General features: G+C 37.1%; 1 protein-coding gene and 1 long non-coding RNA gene across 2 annotated transcripts in view; one reads left to right on the forward strand and one right to left on the reverse strand.

Annotated features, from left to right (window-relative positions):
* Window positions 1-8,918, reverse strand: LOC115436989 (uncharacterized). The gene is made up of 3 exons (XR_003937892.1): window positions 8,907-8,918; window positions 301-308; window positions 1-269 (listed from the first exon to the last, which is right to left on the reverse strand). It is a non-coding gene; the product is annotated as an uncharacterized LOC115436989 (long non-coding RNA).
* The window catches only part of LOC115436986 (arf-GAP with GTPase, ANK repeat and PH domain-containing protein 3-like), a 22,043-nt gene continuing 10,302 nt past the window's right edge, over window positions 6,865-18,605 (forward strand). The window contains exon 1 of the mRNA XM_030160031.1: window positions 6,865-7,738. Within this exon, the coding sequence (XP_030015891.1) occupies window positions 7,369-7,738 (370 nt within the window). The 5' untranslated portion in view covers window positions 6,865-7,368. The remainder of the gene's footprint in view (window positions 7,739-18,605) is intronic.

Raw genomic sequence — 18,605 nt, forward strand, 5'->3', positions numbered from 1 at the left:
TTCACATTTCTACTTTTTTTTTTCTTTGTGCTATGCAGTGCTGTCTTTTCCTTTCTGTTTCGCAATGACATGGTCTGTCAACAAATTTCAGTACAAACAGTAAGAGCATAAATGTGAATCTTGTCCAATCTCTTGCAATCAATCTCCCACATACACTAAGGTGTGATTTACAATTTACAATAACTGTCATCTAAACTTTAGCCATAGTTTACACCAGAACATCCCTCCAGAGTACACTGTTATATTGACAACATGACTAAGCAATTTGACTGTCTTATTCGTACACAATGACCTAAGGACTTGTCATTCTGATAGAACTGACATGTTCAGTGACACAGATATTTACTTTTGAGAGATGAACTAAGGATTTTGAGCAAGAGACTGGCTTTTGCTGGTAATCCATGGTGTTTTGCTATGTGTACCAGGGGTCAGCAACCCTAGTCCTGAAGAGCCACTATCCTGCATGTTTTAGATGTATCCCTCTTCCAACACACCTGATTCAAATGATAAGCCTATCGTCAAGCTCTGCAGAAGCCTGATAATGACCTTCAGGTGTGCTGGAAGAGGGAAACATCTAAAACATGCAGGATAGTAGCTCTTTAGGACCAGGGTTGCTGACCCCTGCACTAATCCTATCAATGCATGTAAATAATTGCTGTAAAATACAGTTTGTCATCTTTTCATGATCATCAGCTATGACCCATTTGGACGTTCAGAGGCTCCGTAGTGAATGTGGAAACACCGTCATCTTCTACAACATTGATTCACCAGTAAAACCCATGGAGTTGGGTAAATGACAGTGGATGGACACACTGGGTTTTACATCCAGTTATTGGTATCTTTGCTGAAAAACTCAATTTTTCTCCAGTTTTCTCCATTTTTGATATAACACAACTTCAATCTGAGCATCTACATGATCTGTGAATTAAATATAGGAAAATACATGATTTACACTGAAAAAATGCAAAATACAGAGGATAATATTATAACAAATGGTGACAAAACACACAAGAAAGGTTAAATCGAGAGAAAAAAAAGTATTTGTGAACAACTACAAAAGTAGCACTGGGTCCTTATGGGTTAAGTGCCTGCTTTTGTCAATGAGTGCTTGGAGAAGTCTCAAACTCAGTGGCATGAATGATACTATTCCGATGTGCTTTAAATTCCTCAGCTGTTACAAACAATTAAGTGCATGTTACTTAGATCCAAACTTACATTAAGAAAAGAACGCCATTAAAGTTTAGAAAATTATTAGTTTGAGTTTTGTGCACTGTCTTAGCCGAATTTGAAGCTGCATCCAAGAAAAGTGTGCCCTACAAATATATAGATGGTAAAATAAAATGAAAAAAATTACATCCATGTAAGAAAAGTTTATTGTGAGTTTTGTTTTTTGTTTTGTTTTTCAAGAACAGAATAAATCTTTACTATCACTGTTACAGGAACAATGAGAATCATTTTAGCAGCTCTGTTCTGTTTAGCAGTAGATTTTTAAAGTGCAAAAAAGAAAGACTATACGATATATAAAAACAATTATATGAAAATTATACTGAAAATATATACTAAAAAACACAGAAAATATACAAAAAAGCAAACAGATACTGGAAACATAAATATAAATAAGAAGAAATATATAACACTAATAAAGCATATATAAGGTAAAACTGAAACCAAGGTGCCTGAGTCATGAGTATTGCACTGAGGGAGAGTGAGTATGGCATTGTCTGTTAGTAATATACTTGTTATGTATTATAAAATACAGAGTTTATAGCGATAGACTGTAATTTCAAGGCTTTGCAGGAGGAAAATCAGGACTTTTATACCACAGATGAAATAGTGTCGTTACTCAGTTTACTGAGGTATGTACAACACATCAGCCATGTCATCAGTGACCTATTTAACCCATAAAGATCCAAACAACCACTGGCAACCAAAATCATTTACCAGTAAAAAAAAATACTTATGAACTTCTGATCCACAAATTCTATCAATACATGTAAATAATTTGTGTAAAATGCAGTTTGTCATCTTTTCATGGTCATCAGATATGACCCATTTGGACGTTGAGAGGCTCCATATTGAATGTGGAAACACCGTCATCTTCTACAACATTGATTCCCCAGTAAAACCCATGAAGTTTGATAAATGGCAGTAGGTGGAGACTCTTGGTTTATGTTGAGTTAATGATCAGTTTTGTTGAAAAAGTCACCTTTTCTTCATTTTTTATTTCTTTTTTTTAACTATTCTTGTATTTTATTCTTTTATTTAGGTTTTATTTGTTCTTCTTTACAGCACGGTTTTCTTGTTTGTACAGTTCTATGTCTATTAATCTGTTCTGTATTTTATTCTTTTATTTGGGTTTTAATTATTCTTCTGCACAGCACTTTGGTCCACTGCAGTTGTTTTAGAGTGCTTTACAAATAAAGTCGAATTGGATTGGATTGGATTTTTCTCTTTTTCTGATAATATGATAATCATCTTTAATCTGAGTTTTAATGAACACCTACGTGATCAGCTGATTAAGTCACAAAAAGTAGCTGGGTCTTTATGGGTTAAGGTTTAGATAGATAGATAGATAGATAGATAGATAGATAGATAGATAGATAGATAGATAGATAGATAGATAGATAGATAGATAGATAGATAGATAGATAGATAGATAGATAGATAGATAGATAGATAGATAGATAGATAGATAGATAGATAGATAGATAGATAGATAGATAGATGACATGCATTTAACAGCTCTTCTATTACATGCCTAATGTAACAGAAAATGAGACAACTAAATTAAAGCAGATGTGTGTGGAAAATGTTCTACGTGTTCATCCAGTAGCTGATGGCTGCTTGTTCTTTAATTTCACATATAGTCTCATTAGGTGTAATTATGGGAATGTGATGTAATCAGTAGCTATTTCACTTTAAATATTGGAACATACAGACTAGGAGCTAAAATATTCATGTAAAGTGATTGGAGACTGTCTGAGACAGGCTCCAGCTTGTCCTCGGTCAAGCAATTGCATTTGAGCTCAATGTCATGAGTTCAAATGAAGTTTCTTCTTGGTCTGAAAAGGTTTTACAGTGGTGCCTTTTGTAAAGACTCACATGAAGGTTTCAGCTGCAGATAGAACGGGAAAAAGTCTGTTTGGGTATTGGTATTTGGTCCACATCTCTGCAAGCTAAAATGAAAATCAATAATTCAGGTAGTCTTCATAAATATTTCTGTCCAACAATGGGTGTAAATGAAATTCTGCTTCTTTGTGTATTCATGGCAACTCCCAGTGTCCTGTGGCAGCTCTCAAAAGCATATACTGATCATTTGGAGCAAGATGCTAGATTAATCATTTGAGCTGTAAAGCAAAACATCCTTATAGGCCACCCTACAGTTTTATTAACCCATACAGGCCCAGACATTCACCACCAACTAAACCACCTTCTGATCTAAAATGTTTAATACCTTCTGATCCACTAATCCTATCAATCCATGTAAATAATTGCTGTAAAATGCAGTTTGTCATCTTTTCATGGTCACCAGATATGACCCATTTGGACGTTCAGAGGCTCCGTAGTGAACATGGAAACACCGTCATCTTCTACAACATTGATTCACCAGTAAACCCATAGATGTTTAATAAATGACAGTGGATGGAGATGCTTGTTTGACATATTTTGCTGAAAAAGTTCATTTTTCTTCAGTTTCCTCTGTTCTGATATAGTAACCATTCAATTTACTCTGATCTTTTATGAACATCTACATGATAAGTGAATAGAATATAGGAAAATACTTGATGTTCATTGAAAAATGCAGAAGATAGAGTGATAATAAATGGTGAGAAATCACACAGGACAGGAAAAAAAATCATTCGGAAGTTGTGACAAAACTAGTTATGGGCCTTTAAGGGTAAAACAGATTTGAAATATTGTTTTACTTTAATTCTTCTGTTCTCTTTAAATTGCAATATGACTTTCCCCAGATAAATAAAACTCAGATTACTGCCTGGCACCTAGTCTGCTGTATGTTCCATATTAAATAATTATTCTTAGTGCAATATGCTACATAATTTTGCAAAAACATAACTTCAGATTGGTTCAAATCCCTTATTATGCAACATAGATTAAAAACCACAATATGAGCCAATATTATAATATGTCACTGTATAGTGAATGGGGTGGATAATTAGCCATATAATTCCTGTAACTCTGCATGAGAAAGTAAAGAATGTTTTCACACTGCAGACAAATCTGTGAAAAGAATTCAGTAATATATCTGAAAATGGCATTGTTTTTAAATGAACAGATTTAATTTGTCACTCCCCACTGTTTTCTATTTAAGCGCCAAGGTACAAGCAGGGCATGTAATTTCCATCAACTTGCAAAAGCAATAAACACCACGATGCTATTAAATTAAACAGAACAAGACACAATCTTTGTACTACAACAATGCCTCTTGTTATGAATGTCATTTATTCTAAAATTGAGTGCAGAAGGATAAGCATAATAATGTGTCTGGAGGGGAAGTTCCAAATTTGGTCAACAGATGGTGGCAGGAGGCAGCAGATAACACATGAAGTGGCTCACAGGATGTGATGGGGTATTGTTTCATGGAGTACTATGTAGGTCTGCAGTATTGAGATTCTGACAGTTTAACCAGTCGACTTGTCACCACCGTTATTCACAGGCAAAAATCATGAATCATAACACTGAAAAGCAGATTATCCTTTCTGTATTTCACACACATCAATTGTACAAAAAAAAAACACAACAGTTTGCCTCTTCCACCAAAAAAAAGACTTCTTTAGTATCATCCTTGGAGTATTATTTCTTAAAGAACTGGTGATACTGCTTTTATTGCTGAGAGGTCTTTTCACAGTCGTGCTTATGTGTCTGCATGGAAAAATCAGTCTCAACATCACAGCTGTCTCTAACGTCAGTATAATAAAAGTTGGTTATTGCATTCTATATTAGGCCTATTTAATGCATGAGTCTCAGAGCCGCAAGCTGCCTGGAAGTTCTGAATCTGTAATGTCTGAATATTTGTCTCTTGCAATGTAATCTTATCTCATTTCCAACAGTTTCTCTTTGGTGCTGTTTTTCCTTTTCATTTATTAAAAAGTCAAGACACCTTGTACATCCTATAAGTGTTATTTTCATTTCTTTTTTTGGTCTCAGACTATATTTATTCATAGATGAGCTGCAGAAACAAACTGCTGCAACAACAGTCTTGCCTACTGAACAGCTGTTATTGTTATGTGCATTCAAGCCAGCAGGTGTCTCTTTTTCTAACTTCTCAGTGTGGAAAGCTCCACAGTGATCCATAACACACCACCATTATAGGACTTCCTTTTGTAAAAATCTTTTAGCCATGTTGTGATATTTGATGATTTGGGCATGTGGAGGAAATGACACTCAGATGTGAGTAAAAAAGAAGGCTGACACGTGTAGGTGCATCCTGCTCCACATAACTGTATTTTTAGTTTTCTATTACCTTACTTTCATATTGCATATTAATATAGCTCAAAATTTCTTCTTCGACTACCTAATTCAGGCATTTGTATGTGAATGTGTAGCAGGGGGTCCACAAACTCCTAATTCTTAGAAAGGATAAACAGCAGGGGGTTACTTTTCCGTTATGTATTCAATTTATTTCTTATCTGACACACTCACAGGAATTTAGTTTAACAATAATCTCCTCTGAGATATAAAGATAATATAAGTTATGACTTTATTGATCCCACCATGGGGGAGCTGCAGTGTTTACAGCAGCAAAAATACAAAAAACAAAGTGCAAAAAGACAGGCAGAAAAATCAAGGATGAAACATGAATCACAAAACAGAAATATGCCATTTATATTACTTGTTTTGTACATACTGTATATACATATTATTTACATATTGCAATATAGTTGCACATAATTTAATATTAATGTGATATGGGGTGATTTATAGTGTACTGTTATATAATCTGGTGGTATTTCTTTTGCTTATCATATTGATAATATTTGTCCAGTACAGTCTTTTTGGTAGCATATTTAAAGCTTTATATAGATTTATATATAAAGTGTATGAAGAAAGGACAATGAGATTATATGAACAGTCATTTTGTACTATCTTTGGATGTATTTAGTTTGGTTTGTCTGACTTTATACAGTACAATTTTATAGCTAGTTGTGTATGACTAACCATTAAGGTTATTATTATTTAGGAGGGGGCAGGAAATATAAGATTTTCTTCATCCTGCTCCCTTTCAAGCATGGGTGTGTACATGTTTGTTTACTTGATGAAATGCACAACCATGAACGAAATAAATGAAATGAAATAAATATAATACTGATAATTTCTTCCCTGCTACTTTTTCTTGTACTTACACGGAGCTTAATAAACTATTCTGAATCTGACTCTGAATGGCTGTGGGAAGGAATGAAATTGAACATGACCAATGCTGGATTTAGGGTTGTAAGAGGATATAACTATGGGAGGAAAAAACATTTGCCATCACTGACAGTGGTGCAAGGAAGTCCCTTAAAAGCCCATATATTACAGTGTGCGTGCGCGTCCACGTGCGCGTCCTCGTTCATGAGAAAGTGTGAATGTGTGGGCCCACATCGGATCAAACAGCTTTAGGCTTAGACTCAATCAGGATTCCACGCCTAATAATAATAATAATAATAATAATAATAATAATAATAATTGTACTGATGTGTCTTGCAGTTGCATTTTTTGGCGGTTGCATAACTGTCAGGTAGGTTATTATGATGATGTGCACGTTGCTACCCCCCCCCCCCCCTTTTTTTTTTTTTTTTTTTTTTTTAACCAAATCCAATCACACCCTCCCCCATCTCAAGTACAATTACGTGATGGGTGACGTTTCAGCATGCGGAGGAGGGCGCTGGGCAGGGACCACTTGGACCAAAGAAGACTAAACGCTATTTCATTTCAGCGCAGAAACAACGCATTGGCGGCAGCGGACCGGGGCTGAAGCCGAGCCCATTGTCTCCTTCAAACACAGCAAGTCCAGGAAAACGGCGCAGACCCAAACAGCGGTGTAGCCCAGTAAAGGAGGGTCCGAGTGGTAGGCATTGCGGGTTTGTAAGCCACAGAAAAAAAAAACCAAAAAAATAAAACGGCCGTGGACAGATCTGGCCAATAACGGAAAATGAATCACAGTCAAGTTTTAATAATATGAACAAGAGCCGCGTTTTGTTGCATTTGGCGTCCAACTATTGATGCGTCTGCGCCGATCGTTTTCCAAACCAGCAAATCGCGCGGACTTCTTTTGTTCGCATCGCTTCAACCCCAGTTTCTAGTCCAGACATTAGTGTTGTCGTTGTACAAAAAAAAAAAAAGAGTTACTCGCTCAAAAAAAAAAAAAAAATGAATTTCCAGTCGAGCGTCCCAGTGTCCGGTATCTCGCAGCAGTCTCAGCCGGCCATGCCCACTCCAGGCACGGTCCCTGCGCCCGTCCCCGTCCCGGTACCCCAATCCATCCCGTCCCAGTTCGGATCCGGATCGTCTGCGAGCTCAGGGGCCGGTCAGTTCGGTTCGGGGACTGTTTCGGGACAGGCTGCTCAGTCCGGCTCAGCGGGTTCGCAGTTTGTTTTGTCCAACTCAGCGGCCATCAGGGCAGAGATCCACCGGTTCGAGTCGGTCCACCCCAACATTTACGCCATCTACGACCTGATCGAACGCATTGACGACCTGGCCCTGCAGAACCAGATCCGAGAGCATGTAATCTCCATTGAAGGTGAGGAGGATGGGGTGGGGGGGTGGTTGTGTGTGTGTGTGGGGGGGTCATGTCAGTTGGTGCTTTCCATTCATTCAGGGTAAATGGTGGGTTGGTGGTGGTGGGGGGTCTGTTTTGAGGAGGGGGTCTTATTTCCTCCTTTATGCACAGTGGTAACGTTGTCAGGGGCGAATAGCACAGTGTCAACAATCACACTTTGAGGCTGGGGGCGTAGCCGATCTGCTCCAGTCCTGCTCATGGAGTGAGTCCCCCCATGCACTGCAGTGTTGACAATCAAATGCAACATGGTTTATTTATTAAGGGATCAGTGCATTCATTGACAGGTTTGTGTTTGCATTTCTATATGATGCACAGATTGGATGGCATTGTTAATTTTTTGTAAGATATTCTATTCTGTTCTAAAATTTCCACTTGCACACACAAGAGAGGACACCCCGAGCCACTCTAATTAGCCTCCAAAAACTGGTTCAACTGTTTAATGCGTATAACCACAGGGCTACTGTTGTCTCATATTAAAGCTTGACCTCTGGTGTGGGTCTGAGGTTTGTTGAGAACCAGTGAAGCACATACACAAGGCAGCCAAATGTGAACTCACGTGTCACATGAAACTAATGATCTCCCTCAGAAAATGCAGAAATGCTCACACACACAGAAAGAGCTGTTATACCCCGAAGATGGAATAATGATGTACCTCCACTGAAGGCACGGCGGACATCATTTGGGTTGACACTGGCTTCTTTATCGCACTAGAAATCCAGTCCAGAAAAGGGTGACAGAGCTGGTAAACCTGACCTATAGCAGCTTGTCAGAATCAACTGCAGATGATGTACAGACAGATGGGAATGTCTTAAATGGTAGTAGCACTTTCCACCTAGACAGTATAGCAGTCACTGAACTGTCCATCAAAGGCTGCTGTCATAGCTGAGACATATTCTTGCCTTGCAGTATTTTTACTTTCCACTGTACAGGCACATGCATCCAGTGCTCATTTCAGTCGTAGCTTTTACTGGATGTCATTTGCATACATTTGCTATGGTCATTTAAGAGGGATCAAGTTGCAGCTTCTCATGATAACAGCGTACCATCTTGTGGAACTGTTGAGTTCTTGAGATTAGAAAATGGAAAATTAGAGAAAGCAGCCTTGACTGGGTGTGAATATTAATGCAACTTTATCCCCTCTGTAGTGTTATTAGCTGAAACTGAGCTGAAATTTGGGGAACATTAACATTTGATCTGTTGCAATGATTATTTTGTTATGAATCATAAGGTGCAGCTCCATTGGGGTGTTGACAGGAAGCTAAAGGCAAAGATAATAAGATGTTCCCGAGTCGATATCAGAATAACACAATGCATCTTAAAATACTGACATGAATAATTCATGTAATCTTTGGCTCAATGTGGATTAATCACTAGTCCACTGGGTTGTTAGAGAGGACTTTTTATAACATCAATAAAAATCAGTAGATATAATAGCCAACACTGATCCATACCTTATATCAGAAAGTGGAAGGGATGGATTTTATACCTTTTTTAATTTGTTTTTGGTAATTCTCATGTGCAAGGGTAGTGGGATTGTGAATGAAAATCACCTTTGTATGGAAATGAATCAACTGTTGGGATTGTGGTGTCTCAGTTAAAGCGACAAGGACTGAATGTTTTGATTTTTTTATTTTTTTTTTGTGCTGCCCAAGAATTATTACGTAATCGTCTCAGTGAAGGCTTGTCTTTATTCTGCATCTTGATAGGACCACACTGGAGCCTTTTATGAGCTATCTCTTCAGCGTACCTTTTTAAAAAACACAGAAAGGATGGTGCTGGCTTTATTTGCAAATCAGTTTTCATGTGCTGGTTCTTCTAAAAGATAAAGAAAGGTTTGACCTTAGGGAGAACTCTGTATTCAGCTTTCTGTGGTAAAGTCTAGGCATAATGTTGCTATTTTGAACTTTTCTTTTACTGCAGTTCACTCTTTTATGATGGTGTCTTTTTTCCAGGTAGAGAATTTTTTGTTTTGCCCTGCATTCCTCATTCCTAAAAACTCGATTCCTTACATGAAAGAAAACATTGTTTACGACAAATTCAATATACCTGCGCATAGTTGTCTTACATTATGTCATATGTCTTGGTAAAATATCTCTAACTGTGATCAAAATACAGTTGCATTCCATCAGTATTTGTAGTGGGTACTGTAGTTAAAGAATTGAAGAAACTATTTTCTATACGTGACATTTTTACAATTCTATCTTCTCTATTTTTGGTGACTTCGGGAATTATAGTACACTTGTCGTGCTTGTTAAAACTGATGCTTAGTGCTGATGCCAACAGATATAGCTCAGTATGTCATAATATATCTGTATTTTCTTGTTGTCCTTGGGAGTAAAACAATATCTGATGGTGCAGATGTTTTAACGGCATCTGTCATCATTTTTTTTATCAGTAAGAATTTAACTCCCCATCCAAATCCACTACAAAACAGAAGCAGATATCCGAGGTATTCATTAGAGATAGACTGAAAATCAGTTTGGATGATTTATCTGCGTTGATGGGTATCAGAAGATGCTGCTGATAGTGGAGCTGGAATTAGAAATACTGGCTTTGAGGGAAGATGACAGCTCAAAGGATGAAAATGGCTGCCACCTATGATTTTTTTTTTTTTTTACAGTTGACTTAGATGTTTAAGTCAAGAGTAATGTGGTTTCTAGTGAAGTGAGCGATAGTTAATTTTAGACATGCATACTGGTTTTAAGTGCCTACATTTTTATATGGAGGAGCTGTGAAGATCTCAATCATTTCATCAGCAATCCACTTTTTCCTGCTCCAGACTTTAGTTGTTACATCTGCCTTCATTAATCCACTATTGTCTGACATCTAGTCTGCAGAATCTATTATGCAGATTTTGATTGAAATTCACCTTTATTCATACTCTGAAAATTACTGTTTGCAGGATTTCATTTACAACAGTGAACGTTTAAGTACAAAAGCCACAATGAATTGATATTTTTAGATCTATGAAGGAACAAGCTGGCTATAAAGTCACTGAAAATGTGCTGTATATGTTCTTAACACCATTGCATTAGCTTCATAGCACTGTACATTCTGGTGTTTTTCAATGCTGTGTTAGGGGGGTGGGTGCTATAATGAATATGTGAGGTATATGGCTTAACAGATGTAACTTTGTAGAGGTACAACAGGAGGCATTGGTAGACTTTGGCTTCACCTGCACTGTAGAACTGCAGATCTATTCCTCTTCAATCTTGCATCATTGCAGAGACTGTTGCTAAGGAACCAGCAGCTCATGCATGTAGCTGAAACAGCTGAAGAAAGAGTGAACAGAAATTACAGCCTTTACAAAATGAATGCCCATCATTACTATGGCTTCCTTTTCTGGACCTTTACATGATGGTGACATGTTATGCAGTGTACGTTTATATGTTTAATTCACATCCCTTAAAAACTGTGATGACTTGCTTTCATATTTAAGGATTATTAGAATAAAGCTCCACAAATATAAGACCAAGAACAATAATCCTGTAAAAGTCAAGAATTTAATTTGTAATATCCTTGGATAATGACTGGGTCAGTGAGCATTCAAGTATATGCTGGTGACAGAATATAGAATACTTAGTAAATGCCACTGGACATGTTCAGTGGTAGTTTATTATATCTTGTTGCAGCCAAATTCTATATTTTCATATCATATCCAAACAATAAAGTAGTTGATGAGATATCTTGGTGGCTTTGTGATTAAGCCTCGCCATCTGTGAGCCATTGTGACATGTTATATCCATTTTAAGGCTTAAGACAACACATATCTACCCACTGCTCTAAATAAAAGAAAAAGCAATAGCATCAAATATGGGACTGGGGAGTCTGAATAACTGGTAGAGGGTCAACATGTCCTGTAATCACTGCAAAAATGAAAGTGCCCAATATTTAGTAACAGCTGGACCTTCATGAAAGCCTGGGTTTTAAACATATACTATATATAGGGCTGGGCGCTATGGGAAAAAAATCATATCAGGATAATTTTTTTTCCATATCAGACAATATCAATGTGTATCACGATATAAATCAAATCACTGTTTTTGTCAAACTTAAATTTTCCCGTTACTCGTAAGTTAGTTGCGAAGACATCAGAAGGTTATTTTTGATTTAAATATGATTTATTTTCTGTCAGAGGTTGAACATGTCAGATGTGCTGAAGAACATTATACAACTGTTTCAGATAAATAAAACAGGTACATATATTTAAAACTAAGCTAAAAGTCTGACCAGCAGGCAAAAGCTTCCAAGTTTTAAAAGAGAATACAAACAAAACAGACCACCTTAATGAAACAATGCCGTGGGTATATACGTGGGGGTGTGTTCCGTATCTGCCATAATATGCGTAGAACCGAAATGAAAATTAAGGAAAGGTGAGTGTTTGCGTTCTTCATGAGCTACATGCATTCTTTCGGTACACCTCTGTATTGTATTGAAGGCCCCAAACTGACATAGTTCACACCTTACTTTTCAGTCCACCCGAGTTCTCGATCACATTTTCTCCTGAGGGAACACTCATGATCTGCAGTTGTAGCCCAAATATTAGCGTGTGCTGGCTCTTACACCTGTGCTGTCAACCTAACTTGACGTGGCTCTAGTGTGATTGGTTTGGTGCGGCGCTAATTAATTATGATTGGCTGTTCTTATGTCTGTCAAAACATGGATGAATGAATTCTATCGAAATTGTATCGAGCATGTCTCATATTTCTATTGAGGAAAAGTTATTTTGCGATATATATCGTTATCGTTTATTGCCGTATATAGGCACAGTATAAATCAGTTTTCTCGACTGTGTGTCTAATCTCTAATTAATCAAGTTATTTTCTAAATATTGTACCAGCCTTTCTTCCTGCCAAGCCAAACTTAAAGATCGTTGCAGCCTGAACATTCTTGACCTTCACTGTGCTGCAGTGGGGATAATCTGATCGCGGGTTACTCTCCATCTATGTTTACTTTCAAGTCAGATATGATCACAGGGGGAACAGGGTTTTATTCTGACTCAAAAAGTACTGGAAAGAACAAAGCAGTTTCTCTTTCTTAATATGTAGCCATGATTATCAGGAGCTCCATTTTCCATTATTTTAACTTGTCCTACCTTTGGCCTTACAGCTTTTGCCAGAATGCAGATTACATTCATCTTTATACGCAAGACATGGGTTGGTTAAGCTAATGAATACCCAACAGTCATCTGGCTAGGCGCTGGGTACCATATCATTAATGCATAATTAACAATTTGAAATCGCTCATAGGTTCATTTATTCATGGGAAAGGCATATTTTAACATTTTCTCATTGATTTTTCATCTAGGGTCTTGAACAGGGTTTAGGAAGGGAATTTGGATTGGATGTGTTTGAGGGAAATAGTGATTAAAGGTTTAGAGAATAAAATCCAGGTTTATTCAGATCGGTAGAGAGCTGCTGAGATGGTATCTGTAATGTGATTTCAGTTATATTTTTAGTCATTCATTTCAATGTGGAAGAATGTTCCATTAACAAGAATATGCCCTGGGAATAGTTCGCCTCTATCTGCAATGGGACCTCGGAATTCTACCCTAATTTTATGTTCTCATCAGAGTTGTGTGATTTAGTTCTTCAAGACATTTTCAAGTAAGTTGTAGTTTTATGCAGGTATGAAGTACACACTTGTACGCATTGTGAGATAGGACTGAAGTCGCAAAGGTTAATGATAGACTATCTAACTGTGGTTAGGTAGGTATGACTCTTTGCTTCTATTTTAGCTGCAAGGTGGCACTGCACTTCTCAGCACATCAGCAGGAGAAAACGTTAGGACACTGACGGGGTGATATGGATGGAAACATGATCATGGTAATGGTATTGATATCAGTCCATGTTGATATTATTATCTTATTGAATGTCAAAGTAATATATCCTTCAAGTTTAAAGGCTGATTTGTGGTTCTGAGTAGCAATTGAAGAAACCATATTTGTTGTTTTTAAACTTTATTTTATGGTCAGAACATGACACACATTCAAATAACTTCAGAATCTGGAAGTAGAACATTCAGAATAACTTAGTGCCAAAAGTTTAGATTCTGTGTGAATTTAGAGATGATATAAACCATCAAACTTATTTTATTTCAGAGGCCACATACAGACTGATTTAATCTCAGGCAGACCAGACTAATAAAATAATAGGTATAATAACCTGTAATTAATCACAACTCCAAATATTTCTATGATTTTTTTAGTACAAAAAAGTAAAATTATGAACATGTTTATAAACTATCCTTTCACAAAAAAATGTGAATAACCTAAACAGCCTGAAATTTCATTACACATGTGCAACTCACAGGTCTCAGTGGCTCTACAAAAGCACAAAACATTGAATAACAGGCATTACTGTGAAAAATATCCTTATTTTTCTTGAGAAATTTCAAGTCATTCATAGGTTATTTGCATTTTTTTTTGGTTTTTTTTTTGTGAAAAGGTAGTTTGTAAACGTAAACATTTTCATAACATATTCCACTTGTGCAATCTCTCACAATAAAAAAGAGAAAAATTTGAATTTGTCATTATTTATAGGTTTTTTTATGCTATTACTTTACTGGTGTGGTCTGCTGGAGATCAAATTGAATTGTTTGTGGGCTCTGAGGACCCTTGACTGCTAATATCTTCAGGGTGGGATTGGACCCTTTGGTGGGCTGGTTTTGGCCCATGGGTTGTATGTTTAACAACCTTGATATTAAGTAAATGAACCTAAAGACAATGCATTATATTACAGTAAATCTAGCCATTGATCACTAGGGAAACGTACCACAATATAATATAAATATATATAATTACTGCCATAACATTGGTCTACAATTTTTTTACAAATGATTTGCTTCAGAGATTAAATGTGCTAAATGTTCCGTATTTTAATATGATTAATTGGAAAATAAATGACAAAAGTGCCGGTTTGCTGATGTTTTCAAGGTATATGATTAAGTGTTATTACACATATATATTGGTTTATGTATATTTATATAATAGTTTTATAAATCTTCCACTAAATAGAACCTGTAAAGTGAATGTATTCTAATGTGCAGACAGTGTTTTGAAGTAGATCTTGTAGCTCTGAGACAAATATTCCTTTTGAGTCAAACCCATTCTCTCGTTAATTCTTGAATTTCACATTTTGACCCAAGGCTGTATCTTGGAAAGTTCAGCCAACCAGCATTTTTTACTTGATTTTTATTTATCAGTGACTCTCATGTGGTAAAATTTCATTACTTGTATTCTGGAAGCATTTTCCTTGTAGACCAGTGTAATCAGTAGCATTTTTTCATCTGTGAGTGTTTTGTGGGGGTTTCCTCCAAATCAGTGTCATGATACTGTACTGTTGTCTTATCTAGAGTAATAACACACTGATGTTTATATTTCCAAGTGTGTACAATGTCAAGGCAAGGGTATTCTCCAAAAATGCACTGCTACTCAAGCAGGGTGCTCAGGATTTCAAGAAAGGAGTAATATGTCCACACAATAGGATACTGTGCTCAAATAGCAATAAGGACAACACTGAGAGGTACACAAAGCCTACAGACTGAGGCCTCGGAGCTCTCGGTTGGTAGTGTGTGCCACCTAAGCAGCTCCCTGGTAAACACTGCGTCTCTCGTGTAGTCACTCGCCAAGGAGAGCATGAGCAGAGTGCTCATCAGCTAATCACAAGCAGAGAAGCTGCTTCTCCATAGCTGCTGAGGCAGGATTAATTTCCTCATGAGCACTGAGATGTAAAACATTGAAATATCTTAATTAACACTGTTTTCACTGGCCACATGCTGCCAGGCTGTAGCTGACTAGTTGTGCATAATGGTGCTTTTGTTGTTAAAATCAACCAATCAAAGTGATATGGTCATAATTAAAGAGTGTGAACTAGTTTGTAGGCTTGCGGAGACAGGCTGGGGTCACACAGGGTTTCCAATGAGCTGGAGTAATATAGGTTTAGAATGTGGCTGAAGGTTTGGATTGTGCTTAATAAACTGGGTCTACAGTTGTCATGGTGGGCCACTTGTGTCAGGAAGATGCCGCTGCTACTTCTGGCAAGTGGAATCGGCACAATGTGCTCATTATTTTTCAAAACTGTCTCTGTGAATATGGATTAGAAACTGTTATAGAGTAAGACATGTCAGTCAATAACACCAGCTGTGACTCTTGCACGGTATGTCAATGTAAATCGTTTTTAATGTGGAAGGCTGGTAATGTCACTCAGTCTGTGTTTACTAGTTGTAGATCTTGTGCCTAAATAAAGCTTTGCATAAATACATCTGTGAAGCACGGAATAGGCTGAACCATGGCACACTTTTTTCCCTGTTTTTTGAGGCTCTGAATCTTTGAGAGGGCACTATTGTTTTCCTTATTCATAGATATTTTGCACTTTAGATCTTTGTTTAGAAGTTAAGGTAATGTTTTTTTTATTCTCCAGGCATGAGATCTGCATACTACGTGTGTTTCCAGGTCCCTTTAAAACCAAATATAAAGCTTTCTTGCTCTGTCCTGCAGGTTTACATAAATATAAAATGCAAAATATTAAAATACTCCCTATAATCACAAAAAAATTCTGTTATTTTGTCAGTATTTCAAGAGAACTGCAGAATACTATGAGAAAGTCCACATTTCGCTTATCTTGCATGTAAACTGGAGCAGAAATTTCAGTTCAGCTGGAGGTCTACACCACCACTGCTAAGCTTTCAAGCATAAAGCTCCCATGTCCATCAACCCAGTGGGGATTAATAAAGTAAATGCCTCATTTGATTTTGTCTCACGTGGAGATGTTGTAAGATCCTCTGTAGCATCTGTAGCTGCTGACCCACCTCTGTGTTGTGCATGGCATGTATCAAGTTTCATACTGGAGAGCTCTGTTGAAAAAACACTCCACATCGCGTTTACGTCACGGGTTTATTCTTGGGACTGTAGTAGTAACAGACTTTCCCCCTGACAGATGCACACAGGGTTTGCACATGCCTTGTTCTCAAAAGGCTCCCTGTTTTCGCGATTAGCCAATACTGCTTCTCTCATCAGTAGCTTCATAATGCTTGTTACACACCCACTGAAATGCGTTTTAACACTGGACACGACTCTTGACCGCGGGTCAGTGGAGATGAGCTATAGCTGCTGAGCTGCAAACAGAGGCTGGGTCTGAGGGTCTGGGAGGTCCGCGGGGTCAAAGTGTCATTTCTGCACCAGCCCTGCTGTCCTCTCTGCTGCCACACCATAGCATTGGCTTATTGAATGTGACGCTATCCTCCACAGCAGAATGTCCTCCATTGTGCCATTGAACAAAGGCGCTCTCTCTCCCATTGATGGACAGCTAATTTTTTTCTTGTGTTCTGAATGCAGAGGGGCGGGGGTGAGCTGGTCAGGTTTTTGTAAAAAGAAAATTGAGAGTATACTCATCCTAATCTCTTACCAGCAAAAAGTAGTGGGATGTTTTCCCACTGTCACATTCTGACATTGTTAATGGATTGTGTGGAGGGCTGAGCTAATGTTTTATTGACAGGAGTAGGTGAATTTCTGAGCCCGGTACATTTTCAGTCATGATGTTTTCAGTCCAAAATAATAATGGAAAATAAAGTGTTTGTGTTCAAACCAATCCAAAGTGTGGATGTTTATTATCACCGGTCAGGCTTGTCTGATGTTTGGATGGACGGTGGATATTTAATGGGTTGAGGTTGTTTTTCTGACATTGTGAATTCAGTCAAATGTAGTACACTTGGTTGACTTTTCCAGGTAGATTTCACATACACCATTGCATGTAGTGGTGATAGTTATATGATAGATAGTGATGTTTACAATCTGATATGCAATAATATAAGAGGTCCCAGGCACAACAAACCCCACCCCACGCATGTATTATAGCTTATTTTGGCATCGATCCACTTTCATCCATATTCAATATTTGTTAAATATAAAATTTATATATGTACCAAGTTTGAAATAAATTGAAACAAAATTTATGTTTTTATAAACATTTGAAATTTTACCCATTATAAGCAAATGGGAAAAGAAAAGATTTTAAAAATTTAACAAAAAAATTCAAAAACAAGCTGTCACTTAGATATTTTGCAGTGATGTCTGAAAGTAATCTCTCTATCTCTGCAACATTTTAAGTAACTTGAGATAAAATTTATGTTTTTATAGCAATTTGAAATTTTGCCAATTATAAATAAATGGGGGGAAAAAATATTTTAAAAATTCATAAAAAATGTGAACTTTGACATACTTTTCCCAAAATCTAATCAAATCTATTCTGGGTCACTAGCAATCGATAAACCCAGTTTGGTATGAATTCAACTAATAGTTTTGCTACTAAAGTGTTAACAAACAAACAAGCTGAACCAAAAACAATACCACTTGCCTCTTCTTTGGGGGGCAGGATAAAAATATGCTACTCACAACACTAATTGGTTAAACAAGTAAAATAAAAAAAAAAACATTTATTTGTTGACTGCTATTGCTCATAATCCCTCCAGTTCAAAAACTATGAATATTGATGAGGTGTTACTGATTTGTATGTTTAATTCCCATTTACTTCAGTTGATTTGATAGTCACCTTAAAGACATTTATGTGTTTTGCATTGGAAATGGTTTCAGTCGTTTTCAAATGTCCTTTTTCAGTCTGTGATTACATAAGATCCGTATTGGTCATGAAAGAAGCTGTAATGCTTAGTCATTGTTGTATGGTAATGAAATAGCTGCAGTACTGCACAGTTTACAGCAGACACAGACTAATTAATTGGTTTTGCTGATTAATCAATGCCAAATCAACATTCAAGAAACTATTATGCTAGTACTGACAGAATTTGACCAATAGAGCAGTGGTTCTCAAATGGG

The sequence above is a fragment of the Sphaeramia orbicularis genome, chromosome 17, assembly GCF_902148855.1.
Source record: "Sphaeramia orbicularis chromosome 17, fSphaOr1.1, whole genome shotgun sequence".
Classification (NCBI taxonomy): domain Eukaryota; kingdom Metazoa; phylum Chordata; class Actinopteri; order Kurtiformes; family Apogonidae; genus Sphaeramia; species Sphaeramia orbicularis.